General features: G+C 37.7%; 2 protein-coding genes across 4 annotated transcripts; both read left to right on the top strand.

The window, feature by feature from the left end:
* Positions 1–1,587: 1,587 nt before the first annotated feature.
* Positions 1,588–8,337, top strand: casp3b (caspase 3, apoptosis-related cysteine peptidase b). The gene is made up of 7 exons (XM_058649804.1): positions 1,588–1,664; positions 4,149–4,223; positions 4,483–4,640; positions 4,947–5,075; positions 5,216–5,391; positions 5,608–5,728; positions 7,007–8,337. The coding sequence occupies exons 2-7, from the start codon at positions 4,165–4,167 to the stop codon at positions 7,234–7,236; spliced, it is 873 nt and encodes a 290-aa protein (XP_058505787.1). The 5' UTR covers positions 1,588–1,664; positions 4,149–4,164; the 3' UTR covers positions 7,237–8,337.
* A 3,082-nt stretch (positions 8,338–11,419) lies between these two features.
* On the top strand, positions 11,420–19,518 carry irf2b (interferon regulatory factor 2b). 3 transcript variants are annotated; one of them, XM_058649801.1, is made up of 9 exons: positions 11,420–11,645; positions 13,756–13,848; positions 13,930–14,029; positions 14,656–14,832; positions 14,951–14,997; positions 15,741–15,861; positions 17,135–17,287; positions 18,145–18,182; positions 18,841–19,518. In XM_058649801.1, the coding sequence occupies exons 2-9, from the start codon at positions 13,762–13,764 to the stop codon at positions 19,030–19,032; spliced, it is 915 nt and encodes a 304-aa protein (XP_058505784.1). In that variant the 5' UTR covers positions 11,420–11,645; positions 13,756–13,761; the 3' UTR covers positions 19,033–19,518. The 3 variants fall into 3 exon arrangements, with proteins under 3 accessions (XP_058505784.1, XP_058505781.1, XP_058505783.1); XM_058649798.1 differs by having other exon boundaries at positions 11,422–11,645; positions 18,828–19,518; XM_058649800.1 differs by having other exon boundaries at positions 11,423–11,645; positions 15,810–15,861; positions 18,828–19,518.
* The last annotated feature ends 493 nt before the right edge of the window (positions 19,519–20,011 follow it).

Genomic DNA, 20,011 nt, shown 5'->3' with positions numbered 1-20,011 from the left:
TGGAAAAGGTTACAAAGACCTTTCTAAAGCTTTGGGACTCTAGTGAACCACGGTGAGGGCCATTATTCACAAATGGAGAAAACATGGAACAGTGGGCAACCTTCCCATGAGTGGCCAGCCGACAAGAATTACCCCAATAGCGCAGCGACGACTCATCTAAGAGGTCACAAAAGAACCCAGAACAACATCTAAAGAACTGCAGGCCTCACTTGCCTCAGTGTTCATGACTCCACCATAAGAAAGAGACTGTATGGCAGAGTTCCAAGATGAAAACCAATGTTGGGCAAAAAGAACATTAAGGCTCGTCTCAATTTTGCCAAAAAAAACATCTTGATGATCCCCAAGACTTTTGGGAAAATACTCTGGACTGACGAGACAAAAGTTGAACTTTTTGGAAGGTGTGTGTGTCCCATTACATCTGGTGTAAAGGTAAGCAGCAGGACAATGATCTGAAGCACACCGGCAAGTCCACTTCTGAATGGCTAAAGAAGAACAAAATGAAGACTTTGGAGTGGCCTAGTCAAAGTCCTGACCTGAATCCTATTGAGATGCTGTGGCATGACCTTAAAAACGTGGTTCATGCCCGAAAACCCTCTAATGTGGCTGAATTACAGCAACTCTGCAAAGATGAGTGGGCCACAATTCCTCCACAGTGTTGTAAAAGACTCATTGCAAGTTATCACAAACGCTTGATTGCAGTTGTTACTGTAAAGGGCGGCCCAACCGGTTATTAGGTTTAGGGGGCAAACACTTTTTCACTCAGGGCCATGTAGGTTTAGATTTGTTTTCCCTCCCTTAATAACACAAACATTGTGTTTACTTGTGTTGTCTTTGACTAATATTTACATTTGTTTGATGATCTGAAACATTTAAGTGTGACAAACATGCTAAAAACTGCAACTGTACATATATATAAATATATATATTATTACACGGCACTTTTAAGATATATACATTGCATGTTATGAGGAGTATTAAAGTTCAGTTTGTGGGGTTTTATGATCTATTGACACATTGTTGACACATGTTCTCTCTCTCTCTCTCACGTGGCAAGAACAACTCACCTCGTAGAGTCATTGATAGTTTCAGTGTTTTATTTCACAGAAGCAGGCAGCAGTTTATAAATCAACAAAACTTCAGGATCCAGACACACGCAGGTGTAGATTTTAGTAAGTGGCTAAAACCATGTGTTGTGTTTGCAGTGTTTTTGTATCAGGGTCCAGATCCATAAGAAGCTTGACATTTTGGATTTCACTCATTGTTTGCGCTCATATTTGTGAAATCCTTTCGCTTTCTTCTTTGTTTGTAGCAACATAAAAGTGAAAAGTCAGAAATCTTAGACTGACTTGTAACCAAAGACTTTATAACTGTAGTTTTCTGTGCATGTTCCCTTTTAAAGTAAACTGTTATTGACTAATGGTTCGTTCCTTCACTTGCCCTGACGTGCCAAAGGGGGTTTGTTGTAAACGCAGCTTTTTTATTGATATATTTATATAAACCTATCAGCTGTCGTCTTTGACGTTTCGTCCACGCCCACACGTGAATCAGCGCTCATGATTGGATGGAAGTTTGAGTGTAGCACTTTGAACGCCACATTTCCCTGTAGTTTGGGTCAGGGAGGTTCCCTCGAGGACGTGTTTTCTTCGGCGTTTCCACGAATAAAGGTACGTCTTGTGGTTAAAGTTACGATAGTTTATATTTGTAGGACTCATTGTTCTCAGACGTGACGACGCAGGACTGTTTTTGCTTCACTAGAACCAAAGGAAGCACCTGACATGTGTTCTCAGGTGTACATGTAGGAGGTTTTTGTTTCTACTTCTGTGTCTGAGTCAGTACAGTTGCACAACATGTCTCGTGTATGTTATTACAGATTACATTATGTATTTAATGTTGTACTTTCACTTTACTGCAGTACAGTTAGCTTACCTTTCATTATTAATGCAGTTTTTAGCATTACAGCTTCATATGTGACAGATGGATTTCCAGTATGAACGTAACACAGGTGTGATGATAAAGAGCTACACGTCACTTTCTCTTTAGTAAATGGACTTTGGCAGTGATTTACTGTCCATGGCTCCTCACTCTAAACCATTGGTGTTTAGAGATTTATGATGGTACAATGTAATGTATTAGGATAGAATGGTAATAGCATTTCTTTTATTATGACCTCTCTCTCCCTATATATAGTAGCAGTAACAATGAAAAAATCATCATGTGGACAGCTTCCAACAATCAGTCTGGTTTTTCTGGTTAACTTAAACCACACATCAATGTTTTGTTTTTTCTACGTTGGAGAATTGTTTGTCCCAATTATAGAGTTTTACTAAACCAGATCTGCAGCAGGCTGTGATTTCTAAACCACTCCCATAAACCTGACTCAGTGGTTCAGTGAGTTCCTGTTGTTTAGCGAGGATTCAGAATCAACAGATTATCTTGTGTCAGTCAGAGATGGGGTTTGTGAAGACATATAAACTGACACAGGAACTAAGCAATGACACTGATTGCAGCTGTGTTCTGTGGCACACATGTGTCACCTCACCTGAAACAAAGACAGTTGTCAAACATATGGGAAACATGGCAAGCACTTTTAAAATAACATGTTTTCTGTGATGGAAAATAGCTTTTACAAGTAGTTGGTGAGACTTACACTTGAACAGTAGTATGACTCTGGCACTCTTAAACCTGGAATGGACTTTCATTAATGTTATTGGTGAAACCTGTGTTTGTCCTACTATTTCATATCAACAAGCATCTGCTGGGAAAAAGGTCTATTACAGGTTTATCATCACATACACATGTTGTATGAGTTAATATATATATATATATATATATATATATATATATATATACACACATATATATATATATATATATATATATATATATATACATATACATACACACACTCCATTTCACCTTAAATCATTTATAATTATTAATATGCCAAATGGTTTTATTGGCTCTCCAAATGTCTACAGCATACAGTGCATTGCACAGCCCAACCACATTCCACCCACTCTAAACCCCAGGACACTGGCCATCACACACAAAATAATACATTATAACACTGATCTCTATTGCTCAATTGAGGAAGCTAGTAGAGCTGAAACGATTAATCGATTACTAAATTAATCGACAACTATTTTGATAATCGGTTTGAAGTTTTTTTTCATGATTAAAACAAGATTTCTGATTGTTTAAGCTTCTTAAATTTGACTATTTTCTTAATTTCCTCGCTGTGGATCACAAAGAAATCATGAAAAGTCAATAATTTTGGTTTGTGGACAACATTTTGTGGAGAACATCATCATTTCCAGGTTTGAGGAACACCGATCAACATTTTTTAAGGTTTTCTGATATTTTATGGACTAAACGATTCATGGAGAAAATAATCGACAGATTAATCGATTATGAAAATAATCATTAGTTGCAGCTCTAGAAGCTAGTTTCAAATACTGTACCCCAAAACTCATCTGTTGTTTTTGTTGACTTCCTTGTCTGTGCTAACTGATAGCGTAGTCTTCCTGCTGTTTGTCGCTCTTATCAATAGAATGTTACATGGAGTTTGTCCATTTTTAAAAAAAAAAAACATTTCGTACATCAGTGCCATGGAAAAGTTCTATTAGTAAATCTTATATAATTTGTGTTGAGGTTAGTGAGAATATGAGTTGCCTGTCGTGAAGATTGACCTGCAGAACAGGCGTCTACAGGATTTGTGGGGTAAAAAAAGAAGAAAACCCACACATTCTATCCATCAGTGTTTAAATAAATAAATAAATAAATAATGTTTTGCTTTAGACCCACATTAGGTGATCTTAACAAAGAACAGGCGAGGCAACCATCTTATGTGGTTTGACATACTCAGGTTGATAAATGACATCATCAGGTCACAGTGGGAAAATCCCAGGTTTAGATAAGTCAACAATTGAATGATGACCGTGTTCCATTTAGCTCCCTTGGTTTCAGGGTGTGTGCAGGGTCAACGTCACACTGTTCCAACTCGCATAAAATGTATAGAAATGTTCACTTACAATATTTTCAAAGTACAGTATTACACAATCGATTCAGAATAAGACATAATTGGCACTTTTATCTGAATCCATGTTATTATATTTTCCAATGTGCATTAAACTCTGTCTCTGTTGTAGTTACGAGTGTAGGAACATGGCTGATCTGAATGGTGATGGTGACACTGTGGATGCCGCCAAACTCTCTGAGAAGGGGTAACTACACTAACCATATGCTCTAAGAGTACTCCCTTCAAGACCTGACCCGAGCTCTAATTGGACCATGCTCTAATTCACATGCTCATATTCTTTGTAATAAGTTACTACATTTTATAAATGTTAAAATTTAGCCACAGAGTGTGTTAGACATACAGGCCGACGAAGGCTTCTTGTGTGAATGGGGTGAAGTCTGCCATCTCTGATAGCCTTGTTGTGGTTTGTGTGCGTGTGTGTGTGTGTGTGTGTAATCTTTCAGGACAGAGGCAGCAGCCACAGGCAGTGACAAGACTGCTAATCAAGTGGAAAGTGAAAGCATGAAAGAGGCGGTCTCTGACCCTTACCGATACAAGATGGACTATCCCAGCATTGGAACCTGTGTGATTATCAACAATAAGAACTTTGACAAAAGCACAGGTAAATGCAAGTGATGGAAACACAGCATAACAGTTGCCACTAAGTTAAGATGTGAACTCAGGATGTAACCAAATACACCTGGAGGTGGCCACTGTCCTCAGCTGACCCTCTACAGTTTCATAATGAAGCCAAAGTATTTATGCACTTGTCAGAGGTCAGCGATTGTAAAGTCCAGTGATAGCTGTCCAACGTGTCAAACAGATGTGTGTTAATCTGTTGTATGAGCTCACATTGTTGTGATCTTCACTGTAGATGCTGTCACTGGAAGTCTACTCACCTTCTTTACATGTGTTTTTGTGTCTGTAGGCATGAAGGACCGTAATGGGACAGATGTTGATGCAGCCATTGTTATGAAGACCTTCACTGGTCTGGGATACAGCATCAGAGTGGCCAACGACCAGACAGTGAGGCAGATGAAACAACTGCTGTGCAGTGGTAAAAGAAACAAAAGAAACCACACCATTTCCAGAAACAGCACTTTATTGTATATTGTTTTTTTTAACATATTCAGTTATCAGGAAATGATTTTCCTCTCCTCTCCTCTCCTCTCCTCTCGTCTCGTCTCTTGTGTTCAGTTTCCCAGGAGGACCACAGTAACAGTGCGTCTTTTGTGTGTGTGTTGCTCAGTCATGGAGATGAGGGGGTGATTTATGGCACAGACGACTATGAAAAGATAGACATCCTGACAAATTACTTTAAAGGGAAACGCTGTATAAGTCTGGTGGGGAAACCAAAGCTTTTCTTCATACAGGTCAGTCAAACATGCACTGAGTCATGACCACACAAATTAGCAATGTCTGAAAAAAGTTTGTTGTGTTGTTATGTGTTCTTAGTTCTTATGACTTTTGGTAGTTAGTCAAAGTGTCAGTCTAACATTTAGACTACTGTCAAATAGAAAGTTGACTTGTTTGATGAGGTGACCACTGTAATCACAGCTAATGACCTTTACTTGGATGTATGTGTTTAGGCATGCCGTGGTTCAGCCCTGGATGAAGGAGCCTTAGTTGAGACCGACAGTGTAGATGACCAAACGTCAGAGAGGATTCCTGTGGAGGCAGATTTCCTTTATGCTTATTCCACTGCTCCAGGTAAATGGTTGTTTTATTAGCATTATTAGCTATGTGTCCGTGTGCAAAATGTCTTCATGATAAATGTACAGTTCCACCGTTTACAGGAACAAAGTTTCATGAAAAACTGATTGTGGTGTGCGTACACATGCATCAGTGTCCAATTCTTGGATTGGCATGTTTACATGAATCAGGGTTTTATTCTGATTACTTTGGTCCATGCAAACATAGCTACTGAAGACTTTTTTGTTTCAGGAAAAAAAGCCTTACGTTTTTTAACCACGGAGGATTCTTTTGTGCCGAGTACTTTCTCAAAGAAGGCCAATATTATTTGGGGAGAAAATCAACCAATATCTTTCAGCTTTATTGACGTCAACACGGGAATGAGTCACTGTGAACTGCAGACTACACAACAACTTGCCTCAGAAATAGTCCATTTGATCCTGGTGTCATCAGCAGTACTTACTGTAAAACCATGATGACTGTCTCCTGAACACAGTTAGTGTTTGAGCTTCTCTGTATGATTTTAAGGATTAAGGAGTAAGGATGAAGACAAGATCTTCATCAGCAGATGAGGACACCACACATCCACTAGATTATCTGTCAATAACCAACGTGAGCCTCTGGTCTTTCTGCTCACTAATCAACTCACTGGCTTTAAAGAGAGACAGAATATTTCTAAGGTCTGAAAGACACACTCATTTGCTTTCTGACAGAATGAGCTGGGAAATATATTTCCCTATTTTATCTGACACAAGATATGGCCTTAGATCATGATAAGGTATCTGTGATGACTTTTCCTGGTTTTAAAGGCTGTTGATTATATCACATTTATTATGTTGAATACATTGTGAAATACACAAAATATTATGAATTAAATATTATATATTTTTTGAGTAGTAAATACATGGAAATTGACAGTATTAAGCCAACTTATTTGTTTTATGGCAGAATTTGACCATATTACACTCAATGTCATTATTTTTAACACGCATATATATCCTTAATATCTGAAATGAAAGGTTATGAGTGTATTTTGAGCATATAATACAGATCATAAACGGTACATGTTTTAGTGTATTTACAGTGCATTGTCACTCTCCTTTGAGAAGCACAAACATCGATAAAAAGAGTCCAGGGAAACAACCTGTGTGCAGCTTTATATCCCCACATGTATCTTTTTGCACTTCTGTGTCATTTATTTATGTCCTTTTTTTTATATCTCTAATAACCTCATACCTTGTTTAAGGTCAGTTAAAGATAAACTCCTCCTCCTCCTCCTCCTCCTCCTCCTCTCAGGCTACTACTCGTGGAGAAACACAAGCAACGGCTCCTGGTTCATACAGTCCCTGTGCGACATGATGCTGCAATACTGTGGAAAGCTGGAGCTGATGCAGATCATGACCCGAGTTAACCGCAAGGTGGCGCTACACTTTGAGTCTTCCTGCAACCTACCTGGATTTAGTGGCAAGAAGCAGATTCCCTGCATCGTCTCAATGTTGACCAAAGACTTTTACTTTCCCTCATAGATTTTTTTATCCTTTTTTTTAACCAGCCTGTAAGAGATAACACATTAACGTAAATATTATTTATTTAGGTTAATGTTTTATCCAAACAGAATACCATTCATTTCTTTGTCCTATCATGTCACTACATTTAGAATCCAAATGCACCACCAACATAAGGATAAAAGGGAACCTTTTTTTAATGATTTATTTTCATTTGATTTCAATATAAAAATACTGTATGTGCTTTACTGTATATTTATCATATTGGTAAATACCTAGTTTAACTCATACAGGCTCACTTTGAATGCATCAACTGCACAAACCATAATATCAATACTGTAATTCCTCAACAGGCCAACATGAGAAAATAAGTCTTTGATTTTCTTTTTGGTGTTTGAACCTTGTCTCACATGAAATGAATATTGTTTTTAGGGTTAAACCCTAAATAGAATGCTGTTGCTATGTCCATTAAATTGCTGAAACAAAAAAAGGAATAAAATGTGTTGGTTTAGAGAAGCTGCTTCTTTACAGCTCTGTATTGTTCAGGTTTGAAAAGTTTAAAAGCTTCTACTTAAGCTTATATTAACGAGTTGTAGTGGACTGCTATACCAGTAGATGGCAGCAAAATAAAGGAGATTTGAACTGGTTTCTGAGCAACAGGTTTTTAAATCCTCTGTCCTGCTGAGCTGCTTCCACAGGCCTGGAATTCAGAGGATACATTTACATCATGTAAAACCTTTTAAACATATGTTGTTTTAATTGGGGTTAAACATATTTAGTTGAGAAATAATTCAAATTTGATTTGAGGATTAAAATGGGGACAGTTTTGTGATATACAGTAAAAATGATCATTTATTCTTTGTTCTGTAACAATCTAAATTAAAAGATATGAATGAATGAATGAAGGCTCTATTGTCGAACATGTTAACACTTAACAAACACAAAACACTCAAAATTGTGAAAAACTAACAAAAAAATATAAATCATTAAATGTATGTTAATATATATCATTAAATGACACATGTTGTTTGTCACTGTGAACATAATACAGTATGTGCAACCTGAAAATGAACCACATCAGTGATATTGAAATATGTCGAATAAATGTGTTATTGTTATTCATGTTTTCATTCATATTTGTGTTTTTTTGTATTTAAACACTATGCAGTACACAGCTATAGCCAAAACTGTCATCATGAATATGAAGCTTATTAAATAAAATAATAATAATTTGGAATTTGAGTCTGAATCTTAGTTTAAGCTCTGGACTAGAGAGCAGCAGAGAGTAGTTGATAAAGATAAGGAGCCTGTTTTTGAACCTGCTGCAACTAGTGTAACTGAGTGTAGCCACTAGATGGAGCTAGAGAAACACTGTGGACCGCATAATATGTGGGACAGCTGTCCCACAGAGTTAACAGGGTTCCAGGAACTGAAATTATGGCCTGTAACATTTGAAGCCTCAGATCAGACCAGTTTACTCTGATGGAATTAAAATACACATGATTAATTCTACATGACTTAATGTGTGTGTGTGTGTGTGCGCGCGCGCGCGTGTGTGTGTTCTTATCTTTACCTCTTTATGACCTTTTCTGTCATAAACACTTAGTCAGGACTGGTAGACTTTGGGTTAGACATTAACTGGTTATGGTTATTGATGAGACTTTGTTTGGGCTGTCCAAATTAAGTGAAGTCAGTGTAGAGGACAGCTGTACAAACCTGTGTGTGTGTGTGTGTGTCATCACTTTCTTTTCTATCATCTTTCAAAAGCAGTTTTCTCTTTGAATGTAAACAGAAGGGCTCTTGACAGGAATGACAGGAATTTCATGATCATAACATCATAAAGCGTGAAAATATGCAGCTACATCCATCAGTGTCACTTCTGTATTATAAATATACTCTGTTCCCTTTATATTGGATATATATGTTGTTCAAATTAGTCAAAGTATCAATCGCCTTTATTTATACAATTTTAAATTGTTGTTAAATTAAAAGCATATATTATTCTCAAAAACAAAAACAACACATCATACATATAGAAATAGTATTGCTGGCTATTTGTTATCACAAATATAATTTATTTGCAACTTAGATTCATTTGACTCATTTTACTGACAGAATGAAACAGTGCATGTTTTTGTGTCGAGTATAAAATGCACACTTTATGACACCTAGCGTGTGTGTGTGTGTGTGTGTGTCATAGTGAGGACATTCATTGACATAATACATTCCCTAGCCCCTTACCCTAACCTTAACCATCACACCTAAGTGCCTAACCCTAAAACCAGGTCTGATAAAGACATTTTTTGGGGTGTCGACCAGCCAAAAAAATGTCTGTTGGACATTCATGACTTGAGGGGACATTGCATTGACTTACATTCATTTCCTGGAGACTTACTTTAACCTTAACCACAATTACTACTGGCCTAATCCTAACCCTGACCCTGACCCTAACCTTACCCTAACCCAGTGGTTCCCAAACTCCCAAACCTTGTCACCAGTGTAGGTTTTGTTGTGGAACGTCACTTAAATGAGTGCAGCTTACAGCGAGACCAAAAGTTCCACCTGCTAAACTTTAGTTAAAAACAGAACTCGCGCCCCCCGGGAGAGTCTCCACGCACCCCCAGGGGGTCCCGCCCCCCAGTTTGAAAAAGGCTGTCCTAACCTTAAAAAATATCTTCATCTTAAAATGTAGTAATTTAGGTTGTGGGGACTTGATTTTTGTTCTCACAAGGTAGACAAGTCCCCATAATGTGACTGTGTAAACAGTTTTAGGTCCCCACAACATCAGTAATACCCACCTACACACACACACACACACACACACAGAGAAACACCCACCCACACACACACACACACACAGAAACACACACACACACACAGAAACACACACACACACAGAGAAACACACAGAAACACACACAGAAACACACAGACACACACACTTGCGCGTTGCTTTAAGTTACTAGTTTCGTTTCCAGCGTCAGCTGCGCAGAAAGGGGGAGGGCGGGGTGAGGGAGGGGTGGCGGTGGCGGTGTAGAGGAAGTGAAAATGAAATCCAGCTCAAAGATCGTCTGTGTTTTTGGTATAACAACAACAACTGTGATAGAGTGGCTACTCTGGGAATGTGCTGTCACTTTGAGGACAGATGCTCTGATCAGAGAGCAGGACACAGACAAAAGGTTCCTTAATGTTCTTTAATGATTAATTATTGGAGTTACAGGTGGGTCAGTGGACATATATGGGTGTATGTGTGGTCCTAAAGTAAAGGAAAAAGAAAATAATTATATATTGTAGTATCCAGTCATCATAATCTACTAATAACATTAACGGCATATATATTATTAATCTTAAATAATCACCAAACACTCCTCACATGGCTGCTGTAATACGCTGGATATTTCACTGTCTTCATTTATTATGTTTCTCAGTCAAATGCCAAGTCTCCAAACTGGAATTCACAAAACAAACAACATCTAATTCAAAGATTTATATCTGAAAACAACCCAAAAATAAACTAAAATCAACATGTAATGTTGTGGATTAAAAAAATTACACGTGATTTAGTTGTAATGTCTTATTTCACTCAGAGTAGCCTGTAGCCTATTATTGATACAAACACTCTAAATTGTATTAATTACAGTTGTAGTTATTATGTGTTAACAGATGTGCAAATGTGCACTAAATGAGATCTTCAGCTCCAAAATAAAATGAAATAACTTACGCTCAACACTATTTAGATATACATCTAAATATGTTAGTTTGCTTATGCCTCTGTGTATAACTCTGTCCTGGGACTTTAAATAAAGACCAGATTAAATGTTCATGATGTCACTTAAATATTTATGTTCAACATAAAACAATAAAAACACATCAAATCAACAATAAATATAGTAAAAAAATATATAGATAACATGTGCATCAGCATTATTATCGTCATCATTATTATTACTACTAGGAGTAATAGTGATAGGCTACTTTATTTTAAATTGCTGTGATCATTTAATTTTTTACTTACCTTTTACTAATGACTTTTGAATCCATAAGCACATACTCCACTGACAGGATAAAGGCAATGGGTCTTTGTACCAGGAAACAGGAGCGGAGTGAGACCTCTTCGTGTTTCTGTTCATCTGGGGAGCGCGCACGCTGCCAAAGACACTTCCGCGGCGGCGCTGGCTCGAGAGCGACCCGAAGCGAGTGAGCGCGAGAGCAGGAGGGGGATTTCCAGCGCGAGCCTCTACTTCCCCTCCTTCCAGTCGTTGTTTTGCTTTCGGTCTTGACATAGAAACAGAAAAAACGCGACGTACTCACTTTTGGTTTTCCACATTTAAAAAAAACCAAAAACCCACACGCACACAAGAAAGAAGTTGTCAAGTGTTCGTCATTCCATTCAGTGGGACGCAGCGAAGCTACAGGCCGTTTGTGAACAGGTAAACGCTTCATTTCCGCATATTAACGCCGTGTACTTACTCCGAGCACGCAGGCTCCCACAGGGCGACATGACGGCTCACTCGCTCACTGTGTAAGTGAAAGTGGGACTGCAGTGTTTCTCTGCTCGGGACAACATTTATTTTCACTTTTGTCTCGGCTGTGTTTGGCTGGAACAGCACGCGGACAGACACAGAGAGACAGACGGACAGAGAGTAAACAAACAGACCGCCATTAACTTGTCACTTCACATCAAACTAAAACCCCATACAAACCTGTTAGCAAACGGCTACAACCTGATTACTGTATTATTGTAGTGGTTATTAAAAGTACAGGAAGTGAATGATGTTTTAATAAAAGTATGTCCTTTTGTTTGTAGTGAAGATCATCGACATGGATAGTAGAACTATAGAATGTTAAAGGTTATGGTCTTATCTGTTGTTCTGCAGCTTACACATGTCTAACGACAAACTATCGCCGCTCTATTATCACGTTTATGATTTGTTTTACCTCTAGCACCTAATAATATTGTGAACAGGCAAACTTGATATTTCCAAGACAGGCATGTTTGGTAAATTAATCACAGTTTTCATGTTTTTGTGCGTGTATTGTTTTGTAATTATTACGTAAAATACGCTGGAAAGACATGTAGGAAGTAACATGAGTATCCTTGTGTAGCTGAAGAGTTGTTATGGAACCATGTGAACATTTCCGTTCATTGTTATCCTCACGATAATGTGGCTATAATTGTAAACGGGTCCGTATTTGCGAATGTTTTCAGAAGGCTTACGAATATAGAGGGAATGTACCAATACATTTGACAAAATATGCTTTTAATGATGTATATTATTTAGTGAACATTTTGAAGTGAAAAACAAAACTTTTAACTAAGAATATTATAAATCATGAGGTCCTGGAATGAGTGGAAAGATGCAGGCTCTACATAAAATACTCTTAAAAAAAAGTGACTCACTTAAGATATGAACTAAGTAATAACATTCACCACAATCAACTCATTGTGATTATAATATCATTATTGTTCCTTTCCTAGCTGAAAGTAAGGTTTAAACCTGAGTGAGAAAAATGATTAATGTACATTTATTATATTAGGTGTAACACATAATTGATTCACCAACGATTTTAAAATTAATCAATTGATTATAAATGTTTGAGTGTTGTTTTTTTTTATCCTCTGAAATGTGAATATGCTCTGGTTTCTTTTCTCCTCATAGTTTCATAATAAGTATAACTTTCTCCTTTTCTAACACACCATACAAAGAAGCTCCTTTAAAACTTCTGTTGGTCATAAAGATGCAGCTGGAAATTCTCAACCCTGCAGCTTTTTAAAAAATGATAATATTTATCCTGTATTGCTTGCCGTCATGTTTCCTTGTTTGACCTGTTAGGGAGCTCACTCCTCATGTCAGGACTGGAGGCTATGTTGTTGGCACACTTCAGCTATTGAACTCTGCCCCACCCACAGTGTAGTGTGTAGAGTTTGATCTTGCTGTTTGAAAAAAAAAAAAAAAAAAAGACAAGCACGTTGTTCTCGTTTTATTTTTCTCCACAGAACTTCCTCTTGTTATTTATCTTCATTTTATATTGTATTTGAAGTATACTTTTATCAAACAATGATAATATAGAGATGTAATGGGATTTTATTAGAGAACAATATTTTATGAGACAGAGACTTTACAACAGATGGACCGAGGTATGATTTCTAACTTTACAACCACAGATGCTTTCCCTTGTCGTGCCCATAAAGCTTGGTTGTAATGTAACCTGCATTGGTTGCCACTGATCACAGTGTAGACGCGGTATTTTTCTATCTGTGTTGCTGTATACAGTGTATACATCCAACTTTATTTGTTAAGCACTTTAAACAAACCACAATGGACCAAAGTGCTGTACAGAATAAATAAAAGGCATTATACATAAAAGGTTCAAAATGAGATAAAACAGCTTAAAATAAATTAGAATCATAAAACACAATAAGAATTAGCAGCCATACAATAAAAAACAATAAATTCTATTCAAATTAAAATATGTAAAAATGTGTAGTACATGTGTAGTTATCTTTCATAATTATTATACATTGCTTTGTATTCACAGGTCACAATGCCGGTAGAAAGGATGAGGATGCGACCATGGTTAGAGGATCAAATAAATTCATGTCAGATACCAGGACTAAAATGGGTTAATAAAGTAAGTACACACACATGCTCATATACACACACACACACCAATACTTTAATGCAATGGCTAAGAAAATGTGAATATTTGTAGGAAAAGAGAATCTTCCAGATCCCATGGATGCATGCTGCACGTCATGGCTGGGACCTGGAGAAAGATGCTCCACTCTTCATGAGATGGGCCATACACACTGGTAATATACAGACTTAACTTACTTACCACTTACTTACCACTCACTGCTTCTCCTTTTCAGTGGCTTTTATTTTTTACCAGTTCTGTTTCAAACCAAATGGTTTCCTTCAATTTTCACAATGTTTTAGGTGAGGAATTCATTTATAAAATATGTGCCCCATTTATTTGTCTTTTCTACCCCCACACACACGCACAGAGGCTCACACTCATACACACTTGTAGGGAGACACTGGGTGAATGCCTATACTGTAACAACAGTAACAACTCGAAAAACATTTGTCACTGTGTTCACAGAATCTAAATTTAATGTTGGTGTATCAAACCACCTGTTCAACAAACATTTAGAGAAGCAATATTTTCACCCTTTTTTACACTACTGGTGCTTTTCTGCCACAAAATTCAAGCAGGGAAATGTGTTTGAGAAAATAAACAATCCTAACCTTGTCTTTTAAAAAAAAAATATAGCTATTGTAGTAATTCATAATGAATACAGTGTATTATATTGTGGTACTATGAAGTATCATGTAACGGTCACAAAATTGATTATGTCCTCTTCTCGATGATCATCCTTGTCAATCTATAGATTATCTCTGGGTCAGTTGTCTGTGTGGTTTTGTGTTTTTGCAGGTAAATTCCAGCCAGGCATTGACCGTCCAGACCCAAAGACATGGAAGGCTAATTTCCGCTGTGCTATGAACAGCCTGCCAGACATTGAGGAAGTGAAGGACAAAAGCATCAAAAAGGGAACCAATGCCTTCAGAGTTTATAAGATGCTCTCCAGTACAGAGAGAAGTATGAGGAAAGGTAAGTGTTCCTGCTGCTGTTCCTCACCATGGTTCAACATTCCAAATTCAGTCAAGACTTTTTCAATTAGTTGTGTACATATTATAGTCATTTCTCTCTTGTGTGTATGTCCATTTAGGAAAGAAGAAGATGGACAAAGAGGGAAGGCCAAAGGAAAATAAAGAGGTAGATAAACCTATAGAAACCATTTTCACGTTACTTAAATTTCTCTTTAAATCAAACACATAATTGAATTGTGCTCATCAAAAGCAGCCACATGTTCGGAAAGAACATCAGTCACCAGGAGTGACTCTGCTGTTACAGACTGGCTGCATATTTTGATTTAAACTTGCAGTAATTGCTCTGCTTCCTGGCTCATTCAGTGTAATTAGATGGCACAGAAATATTACTCTACAGAGAAATGTTGCTTTTGATTAACTAATATCTGCCAGCTCCATTTGTATATGAATAATGAAATGATTGGATTCTAAATTCAACAGAAATTGTACTCGGTGTATTAGGCTTGTGTATTTTGGTTAGTTAAATGAATGTGTATATAACTGAAATGCCCCAGATATCAGTTTGTATCCTGGTTCTTAACGGAAAAAGATATATGAATACCTGAGCCAAAGCTGTACATCACCCAATTGTCTTACTGCAATGTCTCACTATCACAGTTAGTATGTAATGAATATGTGATACAGTAGTATACACCGCAGAGGGAACAGGCTAGTAATAATGATGTGGATACAAGTGTTTCATTCATTTTTGTGTTTTAGAAATTTGAATGTGCAGTACAGTTGTTACTATGTGATGAACACACAAAGTCGCTCCTTACACACACACACACACACACACACACACACACACACACACACACAGTATTGCATGTTAAGGTGGCTGAGGCTCGCTCACCTTCTCATCATCAGGAAGCTTCTTCGTTTCCAGATAGGATTCTTCTCCAAGCTAATGCAGGACCTATTGACTATTCTAAACAGGAGGTGGTCAAGCAGGAAGGCATTGAGCTAACAGTGATGGACAGTGCTTCAGGTACAACTCCCTTCTGTGACTTCTTTCTCTTTACTTTTATGTGGTTGGTTGGTCTGTGACCTGGCTCCTGGGTTTGGCCTGTGTTCTCTAATAACGTCACAGTGCCTGTAACACAGTGCCTGTAACATCATGTAAACAAAGGCATCAAAACAAAATATTGAATATGACAAGTAACAATAATAATAATAATAACAATGGAAATGAATCCAAAATCACCAGAGGCCTGGATTGTAGTTACTGTGTGGGACCAGTTTAGGGATAACATGATGCAAATGACATAAATGTGTAATGAAAGGCATAGTGATTTTGAGTTAAAATGTAATGGTGAACAAAATTGAAACAACCATCATAATCAGGAATTAGGATTCATAAATAAAGTGTGAACTGAATATCAGCATGGCTGTGATTTTTCTTTTTTTTGATGTGTTCTAATTATAAATAATTATACTGTATGGTTACAATAGCTTTGCTAAAACAAACATCTGATTGTGGCCTCAGACTTTTGCACAGTACTTAAATTATTACGGCTGCTAAAATAGTTTCTGTAATATTCTTGCTAGAATGTCAATATCATTATCAACAGAACTTTTCTCTGTCTATTTTCACTTGGAACCACACGCACCACATGTGACAAATAGGCGAGATGCCGAAACTCAAAAATGGATGCATTCCTGCAGTGAGAAAACTCTAAATTCATAACATGGGCACTGAAATCAAGAATATGATGCAACGCAGTAGTGGCACACGTGTAAACTAGGTGTAACATTGTAACTTGATAGCACCCAGCAGTCGGTGTAATTAATGATGATTGTGAGCACCTGTGAAGCACAGTGACACTACTAGATGACATGTAATGTAATGTAATGTAATGTACTACAGTCAAAAGTCACAGTGCTGAGCAATCATGGAATGCCCCTCGTTATTAATTTACTTCACTGGTCGGAACTAACTGTTGTATTAATGTTCACACAGTATCTTCTTGAATGTTAACTGTATGTTTGATGTGCTCAGTGTGCTTTGATTATTTCATTTTCCTGTCAGACATTAAGCCACTATAGGCCAAAGGTCACTTTCTCTGCCAGTACTGAAGATTTAAACGATATAAAAGTCTTGGAACAGCTGATGGAAAAAAAGTATCTCTAACTCTTATTCTGGCAACAGGGAATAGATACTGTTTGCTTTGTCATTTAAATCAGTAAATCATTCACAGAGTCAGATCACAGTGTCTGCATGGGTGTGGTCATTATAACATGTCCTGTCTCTCCATTAACAGCCATTCACAGTCCAGTCTATGAAAACGTCATCACAAGCGAGCAGCTGCCATTCGTCTGTCAGACAATTGAAGTAACCACTGAGAATGAAGAGCATACTGTTAGCTCCTCCCACTCGTACCCGCTCCAAATCTCCCCTGTGTCTTCATGCTACGGTGAGACGTCACACACACACACACACACCCACACACACGTTACTTGGAACCAAACATGTACCTGCAGAAACCACTGATTCTTTAGAACCACAGTTTTAACCACAGCTGCAGTAAGTGCACATTTCCTTTTGTTAAAGTCATTTGTTTCCTTTTTTATGTTTTAATAACCAATATAAAATGTGGTTCAGATGGTAACCTGATTAACTGACGTTATCACTCATTACATCACGTGTAATTACACAATCTAGCTAAAATAAATCATCGCAGGTTTCTGTCACCAAACATTTAGTTGTGTAGTTGTAGTTGGAACAGCAGGATGAATAAAACAAAGCTAAAGGTACCAATTGAAATATTTAAATTGTTCTTTGAAATAAGGTAAAGATTTAATGTTTACCACTTAGAAAAAAGCTGTACAACCACTCAAATATAAAGATGAGTTCTTTTTGTAGCCTCATTTCCACCATATTTCTACAACAACCCAAACACATGTTGCATTTTGAAGCAGGTGCTTAGTATGCAAACAAAGAAAAACACCTCCATGCACATACACTAAATCTGATGCATAAACCAACAAAGAAGGAGGAGGAAAAGGCAGAGAGTGGAAGTGTAGAAAAAGTTGTGAAAGAGTGTTTACATCCTCTCTGGTATGCAATGGCTACTGTAGTTCCCTGACAGGCTCTGGAGAGGGAGGATTAAGTGTTTGTTGCGTTCTGTTGAACCCTTGAATAGGAATTCAGGACACACATTTAAATCTTTTAAATAGAAGTCAATCTTATTTTCTGTTTGAGTTTAAGTCTGCATGATGTTTGTGTTTTCTCTCTGGTGTGTGTCTTTATGATGCTTCTATATTTCAACAGGCAGTGACACGGACAGTGACAATGAGGACAGTAAAGAGGTGAGTCTCACTTAAAACACTCACACAGACAGAGGAGAGTGTCATATAAACATGATTAACCAGAATGATCTTCACAAGAACAGGTTTACACCTGCTTCAACCTCACTGCTGAAAATCTGTAATCTGTCTCTGTGTGCGTGCGTGTGCGTGTGCGTTCCTTCCTGTAATGTTGCTTGACTGTGAAAAGGGAGGGCTTTGTCAGGAAATGTCAAACATTAACAGTTTTAACCGAGTATCACATTGTACCCTCAGTGAACACACACACACACACACATGCTGCCATTTGTTGGTAATGATAGTACATAAGAGTTTGGCAGATGTGTTTGAGTTTAATCTGTTGATTCTATTCTTGATTCATTGAAGATATGCAGTTTACTGTCACAGAGGAGCAAAACAAGATCATTCACACTTGAGAAGTCACAGAAAACCACAGAGTGATTAACCTATTACTAAAAGAGTTCTAGATGTTTTAATCAATGATGTGCTGTAGCCTTAATCTTTCATGACAGAGGTTACAGAGGTGCTGATTTGTGTTTGTTGTGTTTATTTACAGTGGAACATAATTAACATTAGCCTTGTTCTTGTCTTGTGTATTTTCCTTTCCTCTCCTTGATCTCTCCTCTGTCAATGGTTTTGGCCGGGCAGCGTGTTGGTACAGTCTGGAGGAGGAACTACAGTGCATCAGTCCTCAAAGTCCCCACATGTTCTCTGCCAGGCATGGACACCTTTGTCAGCTCAAACAAGCCTAACTTTAGGGTCACCAGCACACGAGACCCAGACCCTCTCATCAGCTACCACACCGAGGGCTGGACGCCGACCCACAACCAGGACTCTCTGGCATCCTCAGTGAGCAGCCATGAGATGCGTGCAAGTGTCATCATGAAAACCTCAGATGTTGCGTCCTCCTGACCCCAGATAAGGAAGCATGATAGGAATGACAGAGTATGTTGGTCACATGGTGCCTAAAAGACACCAAACCATCAAATCTGTGATTATTTTTTTAAATTCTCGCATCCGTTTGTCCACTCACTTTTCCTCATTAATTGGAAAATGGCAGACTGGTGTTGATGAAATTCTCCACTTGTCCATTAATCGATGAACACTGACACCGTTAATACTTTGTTTGTTTGTTTGTTTGTTTGGCTGCGAAGGACTGTGTGGTGTAATGTTCATCATCTTGCCACGTCTGTGAGGGTTTGCAGCGGATTCAGTTCCAGCTTAGAATGTTTGAACATGTGGAACACACACACTGACAAGCGTGCATGAATACTGCATGTGTTATTGTCCGTGTTCACTTTGTTTTGTAAGATAATTAGTGCTTTAGACACTGAAATCATCCATGTGTCCCTATTGGATCATTTCCCCCAGAATATTCTATGATGAATAATGACATTCTGCACTTTAATCATGTGATGAGATAGATTTGATCTTTTTTTTTTTTAATTGCACAGCCAGTCTGTAGCCAGGTTTTAAAGTAGATCCAGTGGATCATGATCATGATAAACAGGTAAATTAGTATTAGAGCTGCATCTTTTACAGTCGAGTGTCAAAGTCCTTTTCAGACATGAAAAGTTCAAAAGTGATTTGCAACATATAAAAAGGTTAAACACGCAGAACAACAGTAGAGTTAATACAGGAACATAGGAACTTTATAAGCAGCTAAAACATGCATTTCCTGTTCAAAGAGGCTCTAACAATTTGTCATGAAGATGTTAGAACCAATAACAAAAGCAGATTAGAAATATATAAGTTATAAATAAGTCGTAAGCCCATGTCAATGTCCTGACACAAGTGTCTGATGTCTTAACCTTATTTTACTTAGTCACCAG

This window comes from Solea solea, chromosome 14 (assembly GCF_958295425.1).
Source record: "Solea solea chromosome 14, fSolSol10.1, whole genome shotgun sequence".
Taxonomy (NCBI): domain Eukaryota; kingdom Metazoa; phylum Chordata; class Actinopteri; order Pleuronectiformes; family Soleidae; genus Solea; species Solea solea.
This window is presented reverse-complemented; position numbering and strand designations above follow the sequence as displayed.